The sequence below is a fragment of the Carcharhinus amblyrhynchos genome, chromosome 18 (assembly GCF_965287045.1).
Source record: "Carcharhinus amblyrhynchos chromosome 18, sCarAmb.v2.hapA, whole genome shotgun sequence".
Taxonomy (NCBI): domain Eukaryota; kingdom Metazoa; phylum Chordata; class Chondrichthyes; order Carcharhiniformes; family Carcharhinidae; genus Carcharhinus; species Carcharhinus amblyrhynchos.
Genome location: NC_137341.1, coordinates 50,581,300 through 50,602,923, shown reverse-complemented (window position 1 = coordinate 50,602,923; position 21,624 = coordinate 50,581,300). Strand labels below are relative to the sequence as shown.

The window sequence follows — 21,624 nt, the reverse complement described above, 5'->3', positions numbered from 1 at the left end:
CAGCACACAGATATCACTGCCCAGCACACAGATATCACTGCCCAGCACACAGATATCACTGCCCAGCACACAGATATCACTGCCCAGGCACACAGATATCACTGCCCAGCACACAGATATCCCTGCCCAGGCACACGGATATCACTGCCCAGGCACACAGATATCACTGCCCAGGCACACAGATATCACTGCCCAGCACACAGATATCACTGCCCAGCACACAGATATCACTGCCCAGCACACAGATATCCCTGCCCAGGCACGCGGATATCACTGCCCAGCACACAGATATCACTGCCCAGCACACAGATATCACTGCCCAGCACACAGATATCACTGCCCAGCACACAGATATCACTGCCCAGGCACACAGATATCACTGCCCAGCACACAGATATCCCTGCCCAGGCACGCGGATATCACTGCCCAGGCACACAGATATCACTGCCCAGGCACACAGATATCACTGCCCAGCACACGGATATCACTGCCCAGCACACGGATATCACTGCCCAGGCACACGGATATCACTGCCCAGCACACGGATATCACTGCCCAGCACACGGATATCACTGCCCAGCACACAGATATCCCTGCCCAGGCACGCGGATATCACTGCCCAGGCACACAGATATCACTGCCCAGCACACAGATATCACTGCCCAGCACACGGATATCACTGCCCAGGCACACGGATATCACTGCCCAGCACACGGATATCACTGCCCAGCACACAGATATCACTGCCCAGCACACAGATATCACTGCCCAGCACACAGATATCACTGCCCAGGCACACAGATATCACTGCCCAGCACACAGATATCACTGCCCAGGCACACAGATATCACTGCCCAGGCACACAGATATCACTGCCCAGGCACACAGATATCACTGCCCAGCACACAGATATCACTGCCCAGCACACGGATATCACTGCCCAGCACACGGATATCACTGCCCAGGCACACAGATATCACTGCCCAGCACACAGATATCACTGCCCAGGCACACGGATATCACTGCCCAGGCACACAGATATCACTGCCCAGCACACGGATATCACTGCCCAGGCACACAGATATCACTGCCCAGCACACGGATATCACTGCCCAGCACACAGATATCACTGCCCAGGCACACAGCAATCCCAGCAGCCATACTGAATCTCAGCAGATACCTTTAATACCAGTGAACATCTTTAACCTCAGGACCACCTTTAACCTCAGGGCCATCTTTAACCTCAGTAGCGGTTGCAACTCACGCAGCACTGGCCAGGAGATGCTGCAGTACACACTGGACTTTGCAAAGCATGGAATTTGTCACCACACTGGTTGTGGATGGGCCCCAAGCTCTGTGTGAAGCCCTGTGCCAACCAGCTCTCTGGCATGTCTACAATTCCAGCTTAAATTTCATAGTTACCTTGTGCTACCAAATAAACCTGTTGGACTTTAACCTGGTGTTGTCAGGCTTCTTACCATGTTTACCCCAGTCCAACGCCGACATCTCCACATCATGTCTGCAATTCACACAGTATTTCGGTGTGCGTTTCCAGCTGCCTTTTCCTGAACATCGCCCCATCTGAGTCCCTCTGTAACAGAACTGTGACCTCACCCAGTGGGGAGCTGGCACACTCACTATCTGTTCCCCATGGTCCCCGCTATGTCCCACTCACCCCCAGTAACGTACTACATATGGATCCCACTTCCATATGAAGGTGAGAGCCAAGGATCAATGCTTCTCCTTCAGAAATCTGCTCTTCCCCTGGGCTCCCAGGCTCAGGCACCAGTGGCTGATTGTAGGCCGCAGGCCCTGGCCATCTGATAACACAATGGAAGGAGGGGTGGGTGGAAAGGAAGAGATTTAACACGGACACCATCAGCAGTTTATACCAGATATTGGGGTGAAGGTGAAATTTCAGAAGGCGAGATGACAGGGTGGCACAGTGGGTTAGCACTGCTGCCTTAGAGCTCCAAGAACCCGGGTTCGATTCCCGGCTTGGGTCGCTGTCTGTGTGGAGTTTGCACGTTCTCCCCATGTCTGCGTGGGTTTCCTCCGGGTGCTCCGGTTTCCTCCCGCAGTCCAAAGATGCGTGGGTTAGGTGCATTGCTGAATTGCCCCTTAGTGTCCTAGGATGCGTAGGTTAGAGGGATTAGTGGGGTAAATGTGGGATTACGGGGTTAGGGCCTGGGTAGGATTATGGTGCAGACTCAATGGGCCGAATGGCCTCTTTAGGGATTTTATCACGTCCTTCTAGAAGCTTCACTGTTACTGATGGCGACAGCCTCATTGATGGTTCCTCCAATAATCTCAAGCATTTGCCTCCTCCAAGGGATGTGGGCATGGAGCTCTGATTCTCACCCGCTGACCCTTTGCTGCTGTCCCATGTTTGGGAGACAGAAGAGTATCTCTGGATATGCTCAATGTGTCAGGGTGGTGTGGCTGAATAGCTGGCAGTAAGTGGAAGATAGGAGGTGTGAGTTTGAGGCTAGGAGCAATGGAGACACCCATGTCAGACTCCCAGTTATTGCCTACAGCTCAGCCTTCAACACCATTACTCCCACAAAACCCATCTCCAAACTCCGTGCCCTGGGCCTCGGCTCCTCCCTCTGCAACTGGATCCCGAACTTCCGAACCCACAGACCACAATCAGTAAGGATCGGCAACAACACCACCTCCACCATCATCCTCAACACTGGTGTCCCACACCGCTGTGTTCTCAGTCCCCTACTCTTTATACACCTATTACTGTGCGGCCAAATTCCCCTCCAATCCGATTTTCAAGTTTGCTGATGACACCACCATAGTGAGTCAGATCTCAAACAATGACAGACAGAGTACAGGAATGAGATAGAGAATCTGGTGAACTGGTGCGGTGACAATAATCTCTCCCTCAATGTCAACAAAATGAAGGATGTTGTCATCGACTTCAGGAAGTGTAAAGGGGAACACACCCTTGTCTACCTCAAATAGAAATGGTCGAAAGCTTCAAGTTTTTCGGTGCCCAGATCACCAACAACCTCTCCCCACGCCGACACTATAGTTAAGAAAGCCCCACCAACGGCTCTACTTTCTCAAAAGGCGAAGGAAATTTGGCATGTCCGCTACGACTCTCACCAACTTTTACAGATGCTCCATAGAAAGCGTTCTTTCTGGTTGTATCACATCTTGGTCTGGGCTCCTGCTCTGCCCAAGACCGCAAGGAACTACAAAAGATCGAGAATGTAGCCCAATCCATCACGCAAACCAGCCTCCCATCCATTGACTCTGCCTACAATTCCCGCTGCCTTGGGGAAAAGCAGCCAGCATAATTAAGGACACCACACACCCCAAACATTCTCTCTTCCACCTTCTTCCTTCGGGGAAAAGATACAAAGTCTGTGATCACCTATCAACGGACTCAAGAATGGCTTCTTCCCTGCTGCTGTCAGACTTTTGAATGGACCTACCTCGTATTAAGTTGATCTTTCTCTACACCCTCGCTGTGACTGTAACACTACATTCTGCACCATCTCCTTTCCTTCTCTATGCTTTGTCTGTATAATGTGCAAGAAACAATACTTTTCACTGCAGACTAATACATGTGACAATAATACATCAAATCAAACCAAATCTCTCTTTGAAAAGATGCAGGTTTGTTTGAGGAAGCAGTTTTAGTTGGCATGTTACACCGGCAGCCCTTTTATTACTGAGCCGAACGCAGTCAGACCTTGGTCAGATTACCCGAAAAGTGGGTCAAACTTGAGAGTAATTTCTAAGAAGTTTATTCCGAAGCAACAGCTTAAAGATGATGCATGAGCAAAATAGAGAGAAAATGGAAACATACGGCCAGTGACAGGTGAGAATGGTTCACTGGTCCAGGAGGGTAAACAGATGGAGGATGCTGACTTGGGGGGGTGACTGCCTCCCCTGAATAGTTTGCTGACGCTAGTCAGAGTGTTGAAGACAGCAAGGTCACTTTGAAACTTCTGTCCTGCCCAAAGTGATTTATTCTCCCCAGAGAGCCTCCTTGTAAACTCACTCAGGTCGTTGGTTCGTAGACAAGTTCCAATCGCATCGAAATGCTTTGATTCAGGGCTTGTGCTGGGGTTGTGTCCTTGACCGAGATAACAGCGCCTGTGTCAGTCTACAGCCTGCACGGCAGTGTGCTTGATAAGAGAGAGAGGTGGATCTATAATATTTATCAAGCTCTTTAAGATGTTATTAGGAGATAGTGATTTATTACAAGGCCACGAGGATGGGGATGAGCGGGCTTCACTTCTGTTGAGCACAGAATAACCAAGAGCGCTTCACAATTCTGGAAACTGGAGCACCCGGAGGAAACCCATGCAGACACGGGGAGAATGTGCAGACTCCGCACAGACGGTGACCCAAGCCGGGAATTGAACCTGGGTCCCTGGCGCTGTGAGGCAGCAGTGCTAACCATCACGCCACCCTTTTATTAAACAAAGAACAAAGAAAATTACAGCACAGGAACAGGCCCTTCGGCCCTCCAAACCTGCACCGACCTGTTGCCCGACTGAACTAAAACTCCCTACCCTTCCAGGGACCATATCCCTCTATTCCTATCCTATTCCTGTATTTGTCAAGACGTCCCTTAAAAGTCACTACCGTATTTGCTTCCACTACCTTCCCCGGCAGCGAGGCGCCCACCACCTTCTGTGTAAAAAACTTGCCTTGTCCATCTCCTGTAAACCCCTTAAACCCGTGCCCCCCAGTAATTGATTCTTCCACTCTGGGAAAAAGCTTCTGACGATCCACGCTAGTCAGATCACAAAATAGCTTCTCAGCGTCAGAGTTGGGAATGGGTCAGGAATCGAGGAAAAGCTTCCGATTCCAGAACAGAAGCTCCGATGCAACATCATTATGAATAACGATGAGAGGGTGAGGAAGGACAGAGAAGCAAGCATTGTGCCAGGGTGCCCACCCCAATTTCAACCTTCTTCATTTTACTGATACGGGCATTAATTTTTTTGGTTCTTGGAAACTGAGAGCGTCGCTGGAAGAGTCAACATTTATTGCCCGTCCTTATTTGCCCCCGAAAGGGTTAATAATCACCCAAACCACACAAGCTGCTACGAAAAGTCTTCTTATCAAAGTCTTCAAAGACAGGCAGCAAGTTCATTAGTCTGGGTGTTGCTCATTACATCAGGTATCCACATTGGACAAGGGGGTGACCCATGTTCTAGTAACCAGGGGCAGTTGGAATGTCTAAAGATGGGGCAAAGCAGTACTCGGCTGAGTAATAAAAACCCCAAACCAAAAAGAGAAAAATGCTGGAAAATCTCAGCAGGTCTGGCAGCTTTTTCCCAGGATGGAAGAGTCAATTACTAGGGGGGGGGCACAGGTTTAAGGGGCAAAGTTTAAAGGAGATATACGAGGCACGTTTTTTTACACAGAGGGTGATGGGCGCCTCGCTGCCAGGGGAAGGTAGTGGAAGCGGATACGGTAGTGACTTTTAAGGGGCGTCTTGACAAACACATGACTAGGATGGGAATAGAGGGTTCGGTTCCCAGTAGGGTAGGGAGTTTTAGTTCAGTCAGGCAGCATGGTCGGTGTAGGCTTGGAGGGCCGAAGGGCCTGTTCCTGTGCTGTAATTTTTTTTGGTAAGAAATAACATTTCAAATCTCGACGACCCTTTGTCAAAAAACCTCACACTGATTGGATATTACAATTGTTTTAAAAACTGTACTTTTATATGAAGTAATCTTTTATGACGAGACAGAGACAACTATTCTTTTTAATGGTATATACTAAATATTTGTAATCAAAGCTGAGACTTTATTTGCCTTTGTATTTCTAAATTCATCGCAAAAACCCTTTGTCTGGTTACTTAAGGGGAACAAACACAACAAGAAAACCATCGGAACAGCCTCGATCTCATTGACCCATCACAGAACCTCTGTCAATCCATCGATATCATTGAGACGCAACTGGATAAATGGATGAATGATCTGCTGTGTCCATCCTGTTTAATATTTAGTCTGTCCCATTTAACGTTGTGTGGTCACTGAAAAAAGGTAGTTTCATTTTTAGAGAAATAATTTATTTTGTTTAAAGGGGAATGGGTCTGACCCACATGCAGGAAGGATATGAATAAGGTTGAAAGAGTGCAGAGAAGGTTTACAAGGATGTTGCTGGGACTTGAGAAACTGAGTTACAGAGAAAGGTTGAATAGGTTAGGACTTTATTCCCTGGAGAATGAGGGGAGATTTGATAGAGGTGGATAAAATTGTGAAGGGTATAGATAGAGTGAATGCAAGCAGGCTTTTTCCACTGAGGCTAGGGGAGAAAAAAAACTAGAGGGCATGGGTTAAGGGTGAAGGGGGAAAAGTTTAAAGGGAATTTTGGGGGGGGTTCTTCACACACAGAGAGTGGTGGGAGTCTGGAATGAGCTGCCAGATGAAGTGGTAAACGCGGGGTCACTTTTAACATTTAAGAAAAGCTTGGACAGATACATGGATGGGAGGGGTGTGGAGGGATATGGTCCAGGTGCAGGTCAGTGGGACTAGGCAGAAAAATGGTTCGGCACAGCCAAGAAGGCCAGAAGGCTGTTTCTGAGCTGTAGTGTTCTATGGTTCTATAACATTCTTAGTCCCGATATACCAAGCCCCGTAGTTTCCGGAAATATTCTTCCAGCTTGTCGCGACCGTTCAGGATTTTATAAACTTCAATCAAGTCGCCCCCCTCATTCTGCTAAACTCCAGTGGAAACAAGTCCAGTCTGTCCAATCTTTCCTCATTAACCCACTTCTTCCACATATTAATCTAGTAAATCTCCTCTGAACCTCCTCCAATGGGGATGCATCTGTCCACGGTGACACAGTGGTTAGCACTGCTGCCTCACAGCGCCAGGGACCTGGGTTCGATTCCCGGCTTGGGTCACTGTCTGTGTGGTGTTTGCACATTCTCCCCATGTCTGCGTGGGTTTCCTCTGGGTGCTCCGGTTTCCTCCCATAGTCCAAAAAATGTGCTGATTAGGTGCATTGGCCATGCTAAATTCTCCCTCAGTGTACCCCTACAGGCGCCTGAGTGTGGTGACTAGAGGATTTTCACAGTAACTTCGTTGCAGTGTTAATGTAAGCCTACTTGTGACTAATAAATAAATAAACTTTTCTTCCACTATCTTCTGTCAGGAAAAAGATATAAAAGTCTGAGGTCACGTACCAACCAACTCAAAGACAACTTCTTCTCTGCTGCCATCAGACTTTTGATTGGACCTGCCTCACATAGAATCATAGAATCCCTACAGTGAATCCTATAAGGCCATTCAACCCATCAAGTCTGCACCAACAACAATCCCACCCAGGACCTATCCCTCTAACTTACACATCCTGGGACACTAAGGGGCAACTTTAGCAGAGCCAATCCACCTAACCTGCACATCTTTGGACTGTGGGAGGAAACCGGAGCACCCGGAGAAAACCCACGCAGACACAGGGAGAACATGCAGATTCCACACAGACAGTGACCCGCCGGGAATCGAACCCAGGTCCCTGACGCTGTGAGGCAGCAGTGCCAACCACCATGCCACCATAATGCCCCTCACTCGATGTTCACTCAGTCTCTCCCAAGTCTCAAATTAATTATTTACGGCACTAAAGTTGGAAAATAAGTAAACATAATAAAAAGTTAATTATTAATTACTTTTAATGAATTAATTTATAATTTATAGCCCCTGCAGATCTCAATAAGCTTCATTATTGCCAATGAACATTACTAATAATGAAACTACACAAATAACAATAAATTACTTGAGTCACAAAGTCTAAAATATTCTTTATTTATAGTTCCTACTCTTGATATTCACTTAGATAGCACCTTCCAAACTCATGACCACTTCCGCCTAGAAGGACAAGGGCAGCAGATACATGGGAACACCACCACCTACAAGTTCCCCTCCGAGTCACTCAGCATCCCAACTTGGAAATATATCGCCGTTCCTTCACAGTCGCTGGGTCAAAATCCTGGAACTCCCTCCCTAACGGCAACCCACAGAACATGGACTGCGGCGATTCCAAGAAGGCAGCTCGCCACCACCTTCTCAGGGGCAACTAGGGATGGGCAATAAATACTGGCCCAGCCAACGACACCCACGTCCCACAAATGAATAGAAAAGAATCACTCTTTATTTACAGATACTTGTTAGGACCTCAGAACAAGGTTGAAACTTCCTCTTCCTCCAGATCTCAGTTATAGAATCCCTACATCGAGTCTACGCTTGCTAAGACTGGATGTTGAGATTAGAGTGAGAAAGGTTTTAGTCTGAGGGTTACTGTTTGCTGATGATTTCACACTGCTTTCCCACCCTGAAGTTCAGTCACAGAAGCTGGTGGATCGATTCTCCCGGGTGTGATGTCTTGGAAAGAGTGGCGAACACCGACTGGAGTAACTAAAGGACGATTCAGGTGAATGTAGGATTCTATTCACTGGAGTTTGGAAGAGTGAGAGGGGATCTCATTAGAAACTTGTAAACTTCTAACAGGGTTAGACAGGGTAGGTTCACCTGAATGGTCCTTTAGTTACTCCGGTTGGTCATCACCGCTCTTCCTGAAACATCACACCCCGGAAAATCGATCTGAAAGTTTCTGTGATTGAAGTTTGCAGGATGGGAAAGCTGAGAGACATTATCAGCAAACAATAACTCTCAGACTAAAACATTACTCACTTTAATCTCATTCTTAGCAAGTCCAACAGCCAACTGGTTAACACCAGCTGAGATTTTCCAGCATTTTCTATGTTGTATCTGCAGTATTTTGCCTTTATGCACCTTTATATAGGATGTAACACTACATTCTGCACCCTCTCCTTTCCTTCTCTATGAATGGTATGCTTTGTACAGCGCGCAAGAAACAATACTCTTCATAGAACTCCCTACAGTACAGAAGGAGGCCATTCGGCCCAGCAAATCTGTACCGACCACAATCCCACCCAAACCCCATCCCCACAAACCCACATATTTACCCTGCCAATCCCCCTGACATTAGGGTCAATTTAGCATGGCCTAACCCGCATATCTTTGGACCGTGGGAGGAAACCAGAGCACCCGGAGGAAACCCACGCAGACACGGGGAGAGTGTGCAGGCTCTGACCAAGGCAAGAATTGAACCTGGATCTCTGGTGCTGTGAGGCAGCAGTATTAACCACTGTGCTGTCACTGTATACTAATATGTGTGACTATAATAAATCAAATCAAAATCGCACTGGAGGAAAACTCTTCTCTCCGAATTTACATGTGTCTTTTTCACCCTGTCCATCTGTGATGAAGGGTCACCCAGAGTCGAAACATCGGCTTGACACTCTCTCCACCGATGCTGTCAGACCTGCTGAGATTTCCCAGCATTTTCAGGGTTTTATTTCTATGTTGTGATGTGCAGATAGACTCTCTCATTTGAGTGCCCAAAAGGGTGTGACTGCAGCCTGCCAAAAACTCTACCAAAGAGAGTTAGTGTCACATCAGATAAAGTCATTGTGAGTAGCAGTCATTTATAACACGTGTATAACACACAGGGTGTCACAGTGGTTAGCACTGCTGCCTCAGGGACCCAGGTTCGATTCCCAGCCTCGGGTCACTGTCTGTGCGGAATTTGCACATTCTCCCCATGTCTGCATGGGTTTCCTCCGGGTGCTCCGGTTTCCTCCGAAAGACGTGCTGGTTAGGGCGCGTTGGCCGTGCTAAATTCTCCCTCAGTGTACCCGAACAGGCGGCGACTTGGGGATTTTCACAGTAACTTCACTGCAGTGTTAATGTAAGCCTCATTGTGACTAATAAATACTTTATTTTTAGCTGCCCGTTAGCAATGCTTGTTAGAGTGTGACCAATGATAAAACATCGGATCCACTGCAGTGTGACCAATGGTAACGCACTGTAAGGGTCAGCTGACCCCGTAAACTATGTAACCAATGATAAAATGATGTGGTGGTCAGCTCTCTCAGTGTAAGTGAGAAGCTGTTGGGGTTTGGGATGGGCCATGGTGAAGCCTCGAGTGTTGGAGTAATGAAGTTTCTTTATTCAATCTTATTCTTTGATTTGCAAGTTGGAGTGAGTTTTGATTGATTGCCAATAGTTGAGGAGTGCGTTCTGCTGGATGGATAATGTTAACACTAACCGCCTGCCTACAGAACACCACCAGTTGTTTCCCTGTGTCTGTTTGAGGCATGCGTTCTCTCTCTGTCTCTCTCACACCCTCTGGCATTTTGGGTTCAGTGTTTCAGAAGGATGAATGAACACCGATTCTGGGTGAATAAATGGTGCAGTTATTTCCGCTGCCTAATTACATTTGACAGACAGTGCCATTCAATTTCAATTAGTTGTGATTACACAACACCATGCCTGGTTTCCTACCAGCAATTTACCTGATTTACCACCTAATGATCATGATCTCCTCCTGATTACTCAGCGAGAGGTTTGTGACTTTTACACCCCTCTGGGTTCTGTTCAGGACGATCTCAACCGGGATCTTGGGTTCATGTCGCACTATCTGTCACCCCCGTGACTTGCCTGGGTTCACTGTCTGGAGACAATACACATCTCTTTAACCTAACGCTCTCTCCACTCACATTGTCTGCATCCTTAAGACTTGAATAGCAAGTTGGTTGTAAAGATTTGCGTTCTAATCAGTAATCTGTAAGCTGTCTGTGCTTTATACGCTCTGTCTGAGGCCAGAACTCTCCATTCACCTGACGAAGGGGCTAACCCCGAAAGCTTGTGAGTTTACTATCAAATAAATTGGTTGGACTTTAACCTGGTGTTGTCAGACTTCTTATTCTGTTCAGGAGGTCAGTCAGTATGTGTGGAGAGAGAGAGACAGGGAATGTTTCAGTTGGATGAACCTTTCTCAGGATAGTTTGTGCAGATACAGAGTCAGACACACTGAACCCTGAAGGGGAGCCTGCTCTGCGCTTTCCCGCCTGCAGTGGGCGCTGGCGGCGGAGGGGAGCCTGCTCTGCGCCCTCCCACCTGCAGTTGGCGCTGGCGGCGGAGGGGAGGCTGCTTTGCGCTCTCCCACCTACAGTTGGCGCTGGCGGCGGAGGGAAGCCTGCTTTGCGCTCTCCCACCTGCGGTTGGCGCTGGCGGCGGAGGGGGATTCTGCTTTGCGTTCTCCCATCTGCAGTTGACGCTGGCGGCGGAGGGGGACCGTGCTTTGCGCTCTCCCGCCTTCCGTTGGCGCTGGCGGCGGAGGGGGAGTCTGCTCTGCGCTCCCCCACCTGCGGTTGGCGCTGGCGGCGGAGGTCAGTGTGAGTGAAGGCGGCGGTCTCCAGGGTGACGGGGCCGGTTGGCTGGGCTAGGCTGGGCCGGACGGGCCGAGTGGCGATGGCGCCGCTGCTGGAACACGAGAGTCAGATTTTCCTGGACCTGTTCCACCAGGACGGGCTGGTGATCACGGCCAAGGGGCTGGGAGTGGACAGAATTCTCTACAACTTCCTCAAGCTGTACAGCGAGGCCGGCAGCCTGGTCCCGGTGCTCAACACCGACACCGCAGAGCAGGTACACCGAGACGGGCCGCGGGCCTGGGGGAGGCCGAGGATCCGGGCCTGGGCCTGGGCCTGGTGCTCAACACCGAGCCCGTCCAACAGGCACAGGGAGACTGGGACTGGGAGGCGGCTGGGCCCAAGGATCTGATGGGTCTGGGGATCTGGTTGATTGGGATCTGATGGGTCTGGGGATCTGGTTGATTGGGATCTGGTGGGCTTGGGGATCTGGTGGGCGGGGATCTGGTTGGTGGGGATCTGGTGGGCTTGGAGATCTGGTTGATTAGGATCTGGTTGGTGGGGATCTGGTGGGCTTGGAGATCTGGTTGATTAGGATCTGGTGGGCTTGGGGATCTGGTTGGTGGGGATCTGGTGGGCTTGGAGATCTGGTTGATTGGGATCTGGTTGGTGGGGATCTGGTGGGCTTGGAGATCTGGTTGATTAGGATCTGGTGGGCTTGGGGACCTGGTTGGTGGGGATCTGGTTGACTGGGATGTGGTGGGACTGGGGATCTGGTGGGCCTGGAGATCTGAGGGTACTAGGGAGCTGGGGGTCAGTGATCTGGGGGCCCTGGGGCAGTGGGAACTGGGGTCTGGGATTGAGAGATTTGGTGTGGGCTTGTTCCACCTCCCTATGTCTGGCTAGGATCCTCACCTTGAGCTCCCAGGGTGTGGATTGGAAGCTGACAGTGACACCTTTCACTCTCGGAAAGGATTGGGGCCATTCAGCCCGTAAGCGCGTTAAATGGGATAGAGAGCCGTGGGCAGTTTCTTTCTGGAGTTTGAGAACTACTTTTATTTATGTGACATAAATATGGATGCAATTCTCTTAAAGTTAACGTGCAAGTTCAGTTGGCAGGTAGGAAGGCAAATTCAATGTTAGCATTCGTTTCTAGAGGGTGAGTTTTTACAGGTAATCAAGTCTTAAAAGCACAGACAGTGTGAGTGGAGAGAGGGTTAAGCACAGGTTAAAGAGATGTAACTAATGAAAATTTGCAAGCCAAGGCAAGTCGTGGGGGTTACAGATAGTGTGACATGAACCCAAGATCCCAGTTGAGGCCATCCTCATGTGTGCAGAACTTGGCTATCAGTCTCTGCTCAGCGACTCTGCGCTGTCATGTGTCATGAAGGCCGCCTTGCAGAATGCTTACCCGAAGATCAGAGCTGAATGCCTGTGACCGCTGAAGTGTTCGCCAACAGGAAGAGAACACTCTTGCCTGGTGATTGTCCAGTGGTGTTCATTCATCCGCTATCGTAGTGTTTGCATGGTCTCCCCAATGTACCATGCCTCAGGACATTCTTTCCTGTAGCGTATCAGGTAGACAACGTTGGCCGAGTTGCAAGAGTACGTACCATGTACCTGGTGGATGGTGTTCTTGTGTGAGATGATAACATCCCTGTCGATGATCTGGCACATCTTGCAGAGGTTGTGTGGCAGGGTTGTGTAGTATCGTGATCACTGTTCTCCTGAAGGCAGCATAGTTTGCTGTGGACAATGGTTTGTTTGAGGTTGTGCAGTTGAAGGCAAGAAGTGGGGATGTGGCAATGGCCTTGGCGAGATGTTCATCTCCATCAAAGACATGTTGAAGACTCCGGAGAAGATGTCATTGCTGCTCCGCTCCGGGGAAGTACTGGACGACGAAGAGTGCTCTGTCCGCCATGTCCCATGTTTATCTTCTGAGGAGCTCGGTGCGGTTTGTTACTGTGGCGCGTCGGAACTGTCATTCAATGAGTCGAGCGTCATATCCTGTTCTTATGAGGGCATCTTTCATCGTTTGGAGGGGTCTGTTGCAATCCTCCTCATCTGAGCAGATCCTGTGTATACGGAGGGCTTGTCTGTAGGGGATGGCATCTTTAACGTGTTTAGGGTGGAAGCTGGAGAAATGGAGCATCGTGAGGTTATCCAAGGGCTTGCGATATAGTGAGGTGCTGAGGTGACCATCCTTGATGGAGATGCGTGTGTCCAAGAATGCAATCGACTCCGGAGAGTAGTCCATGGTGAGTCTGATGGAACTTGTTTGATGTCATCATATAGTTGTTTAAGTGATAGTTCTCCATGAGTCCAAAGGAAGAAAATGTCTTCGATGTGTCTAGTGTATAGCATTGGTTGAAGGTCCTGTGCGGTGAAGAGGTCTTGTTCAAACCTGTGCATGAAGATGTTGGCATATTGAGGTGCAAATTTGGTCCCTATGGCTGTTCCATGTGTCTCGATGAAGAACTGATTGTTGAAGGTGAAGACATTGTGGTTCAGGATGAAGCGGATGAGTTGTAAAATTGCATTTGGAGATTGGCAGTTGTCGGCATTGAGTACTGAGGCAGTTGCAGCAATAATCAAAAAAAATCAGTTTTGCATTGTGCTTTTACCAACAAATATACGCAAAGGTTAAAGTTCACATATACACTTCATCTAACTGGCTGTTGAGGTCACATGCCTAATGCAGATGTCCATGACTTATTTTTAGATTAATTAAACATGCAATATGCCAACTGTGGATTCATAATTAGTGTCGACTGGCTAATTGGTCAACATTAATTAACCATCCAAGCACTGATTATTGAATGTATAAATAACTTGGATTCCTTAACCTTCCTCCAGTTTATAACCAACATAGCTGGTCTGATCTTCCTACTGTCCTGTCCGCACCATGGTAGGCAGTCTCTTCATTGCATAGAAACTACAAGTAGGAGTAGGCCATTCAGCCCTTCAAGCATTCTCCATTGTTGATGTTGATCGTGGCTGATCGAATTCAATATCCTGACCCCTCCTTCCCCCATATTCCTTGATCCCTAGAGCTATATCTAATTCCTTCTTGAAATCAAACTATGTTTTGGCCTCAACTACTTACTGTGATTTGATTTGATTTATTATTGTCACATGGATTATTATACAGTGAAAAGTATTGTTTCTTGCATGCTAAACCATACATAGGAAAGGAAAGGAGAAAGTGCAGTCTGTGTGTTACTGTCATAGCTAAAATCTAGAGAAAGAGTAACTGAATATATGATAGGGCCATTCAAAAGTCCGATGATAGCAGGGAAGAAGTTGTTTTTGAGTTGATTGGTACGTGTCCTCAGACTTTTGTATTTCTTTTCCGATGAAAGACGTTTAAGAGAGAATGTCCAGGGTTTGTGGGATCCTTAATTATGCTGGCTGCTTTTCCAAGGCAGTAGGAAGTGTAGACTGTGTCCATGGACGAGAGGCTGGTTTGCGTGATGGACTTCATTCACGACCCTTTGTAGTTTCTTGCGGTCAGAACAGGAGCCATACCAAGCTGCGATACATCCAGAAAAAATACTTTCTCTAGTGCATCTGTAAAGGTTGGTGAGAGTCATAGCTGACATGAAATTTCCTTAGTCTCCTCGGAAAGTAGAGGCATTGGTGGCTTTCTTAACTATAGCCTCAGCATGGAGGGACCAAGACAGGTTGTTGGTGATCTGGATACCTAAAAACTCCACACCTTCACCACCCTCTGGGTGAAGAAATTTCTCCTCACCTCAGTTCTAAAAGGTTTACCCCTTATCCTCAAACTACGACCACTAGTTCTAGACTCCCCCACCATTGGGAACATTTTTTCTGAATCTACCCTGTCTAACCCTGTTCGAATTTTATAAGTTTCTATGAGATCCCCTCTCACTCTTCTAAACTCCAATGAAGATAATCCTAACCAACTTAGTCTCTCCTATATGACAGACCTGCCATCCCAGGAATCAGCCTGGTAAATCTTCACTGTACTCCCCCTAGCAAGGACATCCTTCCTCAGACAAGGACATTAAAACTGCACGCAATACTCCAGGTGTGGCCTCACCAATGCCCTGTACAATTGCAGCAAAACATTCCTATCCCTATACTCAAATCCTCTTGCTATGAAGGCCAGCATACCATTTGCCTTCTTTACTGCCTGCTGTACCTGCATGCTTACTTTCAACGACTGATGCACGAGGACATAAGAGCACCAAGGTCTTGCTGAGTATCCACCTCTCAATTTACACCCATTCAAATAATCTGTCTTCCTATTATTGCTACTAAAATGGATAACTTCACATTGATCCACATTATACTGCATCTGCCATGCAGATGCCCGCACACTCAGCCTGTCCAAATCACGCTGAAGCATCTCTGCATCCTCCTCACAGCTCACCCTCCTACCCAGCTTTGTATCGTCTGCAAATTTGGAGATATTACATTCCGTTCCCTCTTCCAAATCATTAATATATGATGTGAACAGTTGGGGTCCGAGCACAGATCCTGGCGGAACCCCACTAGTCACTGACTGCCAATCAGAAAAAGACCCAGCTGTGCCAACTCTTTGCTTTCTATCCATCTCAAAACATTACCTGCAATCCCTTGTGCCTTAGTTTTACATAGTAGTCTGTAATGTGAGACCTTGTCAAAAGCCTTCTATAGTACCTAAATAAACAAATCCACTGGTTCTCTTTGGCCAACTCTACTAGTCACATCCTCAAAGATTTCCAGTAGATTCATCAAATGTGATTTCTCTTTTGTAAATCCATGCAGACTTTCTCTAATTGGCAGCTTAAACAGTTTTTAAAAATCTGTACTTAGGCTTGTTTCCCCCATTAAGAATCCATCACTCCCTTCTCATGAAGCACCGTCTGTAGGTTTCAGATATGCAAGCCATAGGGATTAATTAGGGGTGGCACAGTGGTTAGCACTGCTGCCTCACGGCGTCAGGGATCTGGGTTCAATTCCAGCCTCAGGTGACTGCCTTTGTGGAGTTTGCACGTTCTCGCCATGTCTGAGTGGGCTTCCTCCAGGTGCCCTGGTTTCCCCTCTCCACCCAAAGATGTGCAGATTAGGTGAATTGATCATGCTAAATTGCCCCTTAGTGTCCCAAGATGTGTAGGTTAGAGGATTAACTACGATAAATGTGTGGGGTTACAGGGAGTGGGCCTGGGCAAGATACTTTGTCAGAGACAGAATATGGTAGAAAGTCAGTGGGTCCAATGGTCTCTTTCTGCACAAAAATGATCTTATAGAAAAATCATATTTTACAAATTTGTTTGATGAAGGAATGCGGTTTGTAAGCAGCTTTGTTTTTTTCAATGCAGCGCTGCTGCCTGAGTAGAGGTCTTTTTATTGCTGTTTAAATAGGGTTTTGTTTATTTTTAATCTGGGCCTGAAGCAATGTTTTACAAGTTTACGACCCTTTTGAATTGTTGGGGGAAGAATAATTGATAGGTCAGGTGACAAGAGTTCTTTTACTTACAGTTTTGGCTACTGAAGATGTGTGGACTCGTGGCTGAAGGCAGTGTGTGTATGTCTCTCTCCCTATGCTCAGCTATGTTGAAAACAGATTTTCTTGACTTCCTGGAGTGAAAGCTTTGTTGTAAGTGGTTTGCTGGCTAAAAGTTAGAAGCGAGTAATGGCTTTACCTCTACCTTGAGGTCTGCTGGAAGTTCCAAGGCTGTGAAGTCAGTTTCAGCTTTCCAACCAAAGGACTAAGTTCCAAAATCATGTGAGCATTCGTATTTTCTGTGCTAAACCTGTTGCAAGTGTAAGTTTGTAAGGAGGTTTGTTGTTTTGAAACAGTACATCTAGTTAAGGTTTGTACAATATCATACTTTTTTTTCTTGGTTGTGATTGGTAAAAGTTATTGCTAACTTTCTTTCTATACAAGTATCCTTAAATAAATTTTGTTTGATAAAAGCTCCCTAGTGGGTCTGTTGAATCAGATCTGAAGTGAAACATGCTTACCCTGGCCAAATTCAAAGTATAAAACTTATGGTTAACTTCATAAAATAACTTGGAGTTTTTGACCTGAATTATGACACCTTGTATACATGTATTTCTGGACACGTTATTGAGAGGTCTGGGCAAAAAGAGCAGGGGAACCTTTGATGCACAAATTCACTGAAGGAATTATCCTGCTAACCTGCCCAGACAAATTGTGTGATGGTGCTTAGAATCATAAAGCTGATTTGCCCGTCACATTGATGCCAGCACTAGATCTTCAACTGGAGTTCTGTACTCCCATCCCGTTTCAGCTGCCTCATCCCCATTCAATTCTTCCTGAAGATAAATCCCATATGGAAAGCTGATCTGTGAAAAATCCAGACGGTCGGAATTTAAGGTTTCTCTTGACTGCAGTTTTCACATACCATTGGTCACCACTTGGAGGGTGCTACCTTGCAAAATAGAACAGTACTTCCTCACTGGGTGTAGTAACACCTCATTTTAAAGTGAAGATGCTGATATTGTTTACTATGTATCAATATTATAATTTTATTTTGATTCTCACGGATTCTGGGGATGTCTGTCACTGGGTAGGCTGGCATTTATTGCCCATCCCTAATTGTCATGCCCTATTCACAGAATCATAGAATCTGTACAGTGCGGAATGAGGCCATTCGCCCCACCGAACCTGCACTGACAACCATCCCACCCAAGCTTTATCCATGTAACCCCACGTATTTACCCTGTCAATCCCCCTGACGCTAAGAGGCAATTTAGCATGGCCAATCCACCTAACCTTCTTTGGATTGTGGAAGGAAACAGGAGCACCTGGAGGAAACCCACGCAGACATGGGGAGAATGTGCAAACTCCACGTAGACAGTGACCCAAGTCAGGAATCAAACCCGTGTTCCTGGCGCTGTGAGGGAACAATGTTAATCACCTTGCCACCCCTTCAGACATTTGCCCATGAAAACCCAATGCAACAATTGAAATTCTGCACCAAACATGTGAAGCACTGTGCAACCCTAGCTCCAGTAACTTGCAAATTACAAGCACATCTTCTGTGTCTCACCCACAGTTCTCCTGAAACGATTCAACTTTTTCCTTGCTTTCCTTTCCCACTCTGTCATAGTCCCAACCTGCAGAAGGAAGCCATTCAGTTTGTCGAGTCTGCACTTGACGGAACATCTTACCCAGGCTCTATCCCCATAACTCCATATATTTACCCCGTTAATCCCTCCCAACCTATCAATCTTGAGATACTCAGGGATAATTTAATATGGTCAGCCAACCTAACCTGTGCATTGATTTTGATTTGATTTATTCCTGTCACAGGTATTAGTATTTAGTGAAAAGTATTGTTTCTTGTGCGCTATACAGACAAAACATACTGTTCATAGAGAAGGAAATGAGAGAGTGCTTTTGGAGTGTGGGAGGAAGCCAGAGCACCCGGAGGAAACCTGTGCAAACACAGGGAGAACATGCAAAATCCACAGTCGCACGAGACGGGAATTGAGCCCGGGTCCCTGGCACTGTGAGGCAGCAGTGCTAACCACTGTGCCTCCATGCCATCTCTCTGTATGTGTCTCGCTCTCTCTTTCCCTACTCTGCCTCTGTCTCTCTTTCCCACTTGTCTCTGCCCACAGTCCAATCCAGTCTAAAGCAGAGGTTCAACAACCCGCTACTCTTTCCAGCTCCCGTTCCGAGACAGTGGTTCGAAGTCAGAGTGCAGATGACGTAAAACTGAAAATGGCAACAAAAATTGGAAAAACATGCCCCAAAGGATAAGTGGGACAGGTTAAAGTGAGGACTTCCGGTCGCGTGGTGGAGGCAGATTCAATTGAGGCGTTCAGGAGGGTTTTAAACCAATTGAGAAAGAAGAATCTTTGGGCTTGTAGGGGAGAAGGTGGGGGAATGGTACTCTGTGAATTGCTCATTCAGGGAGCCAGTGCAGGCACAATGGGCTGAATGGCCACCTTCTACATTTGTATTGGTTCAGTGACTGGCATCTACGTGACACAGGAAAGAGGGAGTTTTATTAAACAATTGCTTTTCTCTCTTTCAGCAATATTTTATTGAGCAGCTGCGCTCAGAAGGAGTGTCACATCTTCCTCGCGTCATTACCAATGAAATTCCCAGTAACGAGCGGTATACGGTATACACTGAAGGTGGGGTCTTGTTTGTGACCAGCCGGATTCTCGTCGTCGACCTCTTGACAGATCGTATTCCTGCAAATCTTATTACAGGTAAGTGGCCCACTGGTCTGGATTTATTTTTAACTCCTGTAAACACAAAGGACTAGGAAACCGGAAGCCTGAACAAATGATCCAGGGCCGGAGTTCAGTTCCTAGCATGCCAACTGGGGAATCTCAATGAAATTAATAAATGAACTTTGACTGTAAAGTTAGTGCCAGTAACGGTGACAACGTAACTACCAGATTCTTGTTAAAAGCCATCCAATTCACTGATGTTCTTTAGCCTGCCACCCTTACCAGAACTGGACTACGCATGACTCCAGGCCCACAGGACATTCTTAACAGCCCAATAAAATGGCCCGGCCAGCCAATCATTTATGGACAATAGGTTTGGGCAACAAATGTTGACCTTAGCAGTGATGCCTACATCCCAAAGAGGATCAGGCAAAAATGTTTCATTTATATTCCATTTGCTTCGAAATAAAATAGAAAGCCTTTGATATTGCCTCCTCTTCCTGCAGTAAAAATACCTTCATCAATTTGCTATCGTAACATTTAGAAATGCTGGACATTGCCCTCTCTGTCTTCTGTCATCAGTGTTCCTTTTAAATCTTCTTCAAATGCTTTCCATCTGTGACACAGCAGAAATTTAGACTTGCTTTCTGATATGCAACTCTCTGTTCAAGATGGTCAGTAAAAATGCAGGGATTGATTTCTTGATTTAATTTAATTTATTATTGTCACGTGTTAGTATATAGTGAAAAGTATTGTTTCTTGCGTGCCATACATACCATTCATAGAGAAGAAAAGAAGAGGACACAGAATGTAGTGTTACAGTCATAGCTAGGATCTAGAGAAACACTAACATAAGGTAGGTCCATTCAAAAATCTGATGGCAGCAGGGAAGAAGCTGTTCTTGTGTCAGTTAGTATGTGACCTGAGACTTTTGTATCCCTTTCCCCGGAAGAAGATGGAGAGCGTATGGCCGGGATGCGTGGGGTCCTTAATTATGCTGGCTGCTTTTCTGAGGCAGCAGGAAGTGTAGACAGAGTCCATGGATAGGGGGCTGGTTTGTGTGATGAGACTGGGCTTCATTCACCATACTTTGTAGTTTCTTGCGGTCTTGGGCAGAGCAGGAGCCATATCAAGCTGTGATATATCCGGAAAAGATGCTTTCTATGGTGCATGTGTAAAAGTTGGTAAGAGTCATAGCTGACATGCCAAATTTCCTTAATCTCCTGAGAAAGTCGAGGTGTTGGTGGGCTCTTCTAACTATCGCGTCGGAATGTGGGGACCAGGACAGGTTGTTGGTGATCTGGACACCTAGAAACGTGAAGCTCTCGACCATTTCCACTGCATCCCCATTGATGTAGACAGAAGCGTGTTCTCCACTACACTTCCTGAACTTGATAACTATGTCCTTTATTTTGATAACATTGAGGGAGAGATTATTGTCAGCGCACCAGTTCACCAGATTCTCTATCTCGTGAATAGTGAAGAATGAAGATTAGCCAGTGGGAGCATAAATCACAGCCAGAATGCCAGGTGCCTATTCTGAAAATGGAACATACATTCATTAAATTGAGGGAAATCAAGATCTAATCTTCCCAAACTCCTCCATTTAAAATCAGAGAACACACTGATAGTAATAAACCATCGCCATCCTTCTAGCTACGAGCAGTGACGGCCGCACAGCAACCAATCCCATTTCAGTTGCAAGTATCCTCACTTTTGCCAGGAGACTGGAGTTGGTGGGCTTCCTTGACTATAGCGTCGGTACTGTGGGTAGCTGCCCTGTGGTAATTGTTTGGAGGGATGGAGACTGTCTTTGGCTGTTGACCACTCCTTGGAAAGGATGTCATTGTTATCAAACCTGCCGAGAAACAGGGCGCTGTTGTCATCAAAATACCCTCTGATTTCAGCTTCTGTGCCATTTGGCCATTCACACCCTTTATTCTGTCCGTGGACAGCCATTAGCAGCCTTTCCCCTGGTTTCTGTTGCCAAGTCTCATCTTTCATTCCCTCACCCTGCAATATAAATATCTCCCACTTTCTATACCTTTTAGCTTTGACAAAGGGTCAACCGGACTCTAACCGTCAGCTCTTTGCTCTCCTTGTAGTTGCTGCCAGACCTGTTGAGATTTTCCAGTATTTTCTCTTTTGGCCTTTGAAAAAGTTAATCATTCTGAATGAGCAATCACCTGAAAGAGAACTAATGCTCTAACACTCCTTCAAAGGTGTTGATGCTGTCAGCTTTCATAAC

General features: G+C 46.8%; 1 protein-coding gene across 1 annotated transcript in view; it reads left to right on the top strand.

Moving 5' to 3' along the window:
- Positions 1-11,275: 11,275 nt before the first annotated feature.
- The window catches only part of ercc4 (excision repair cross-complementation group 4), a 40,812-nt gene continuing 30,463 nt past the window's right edge, over positions 11,276-21,624 (top strand). Inside the window, exons 1-2 of the mRNA XM_080207006.1 lie at positions 11,276-11,487; positions 19,232-19,412. Coding sequence (XP_080063132.1) covers positions 11,314-11,487; positions 19,232-19,412 — 355 coding nt within the window. The 5' untranslated portion in view covers positions 11,276-11,313. The remainder of the gene's footprint in view (positions 11,488-19,231; positions 19,413-21,624) is intronic.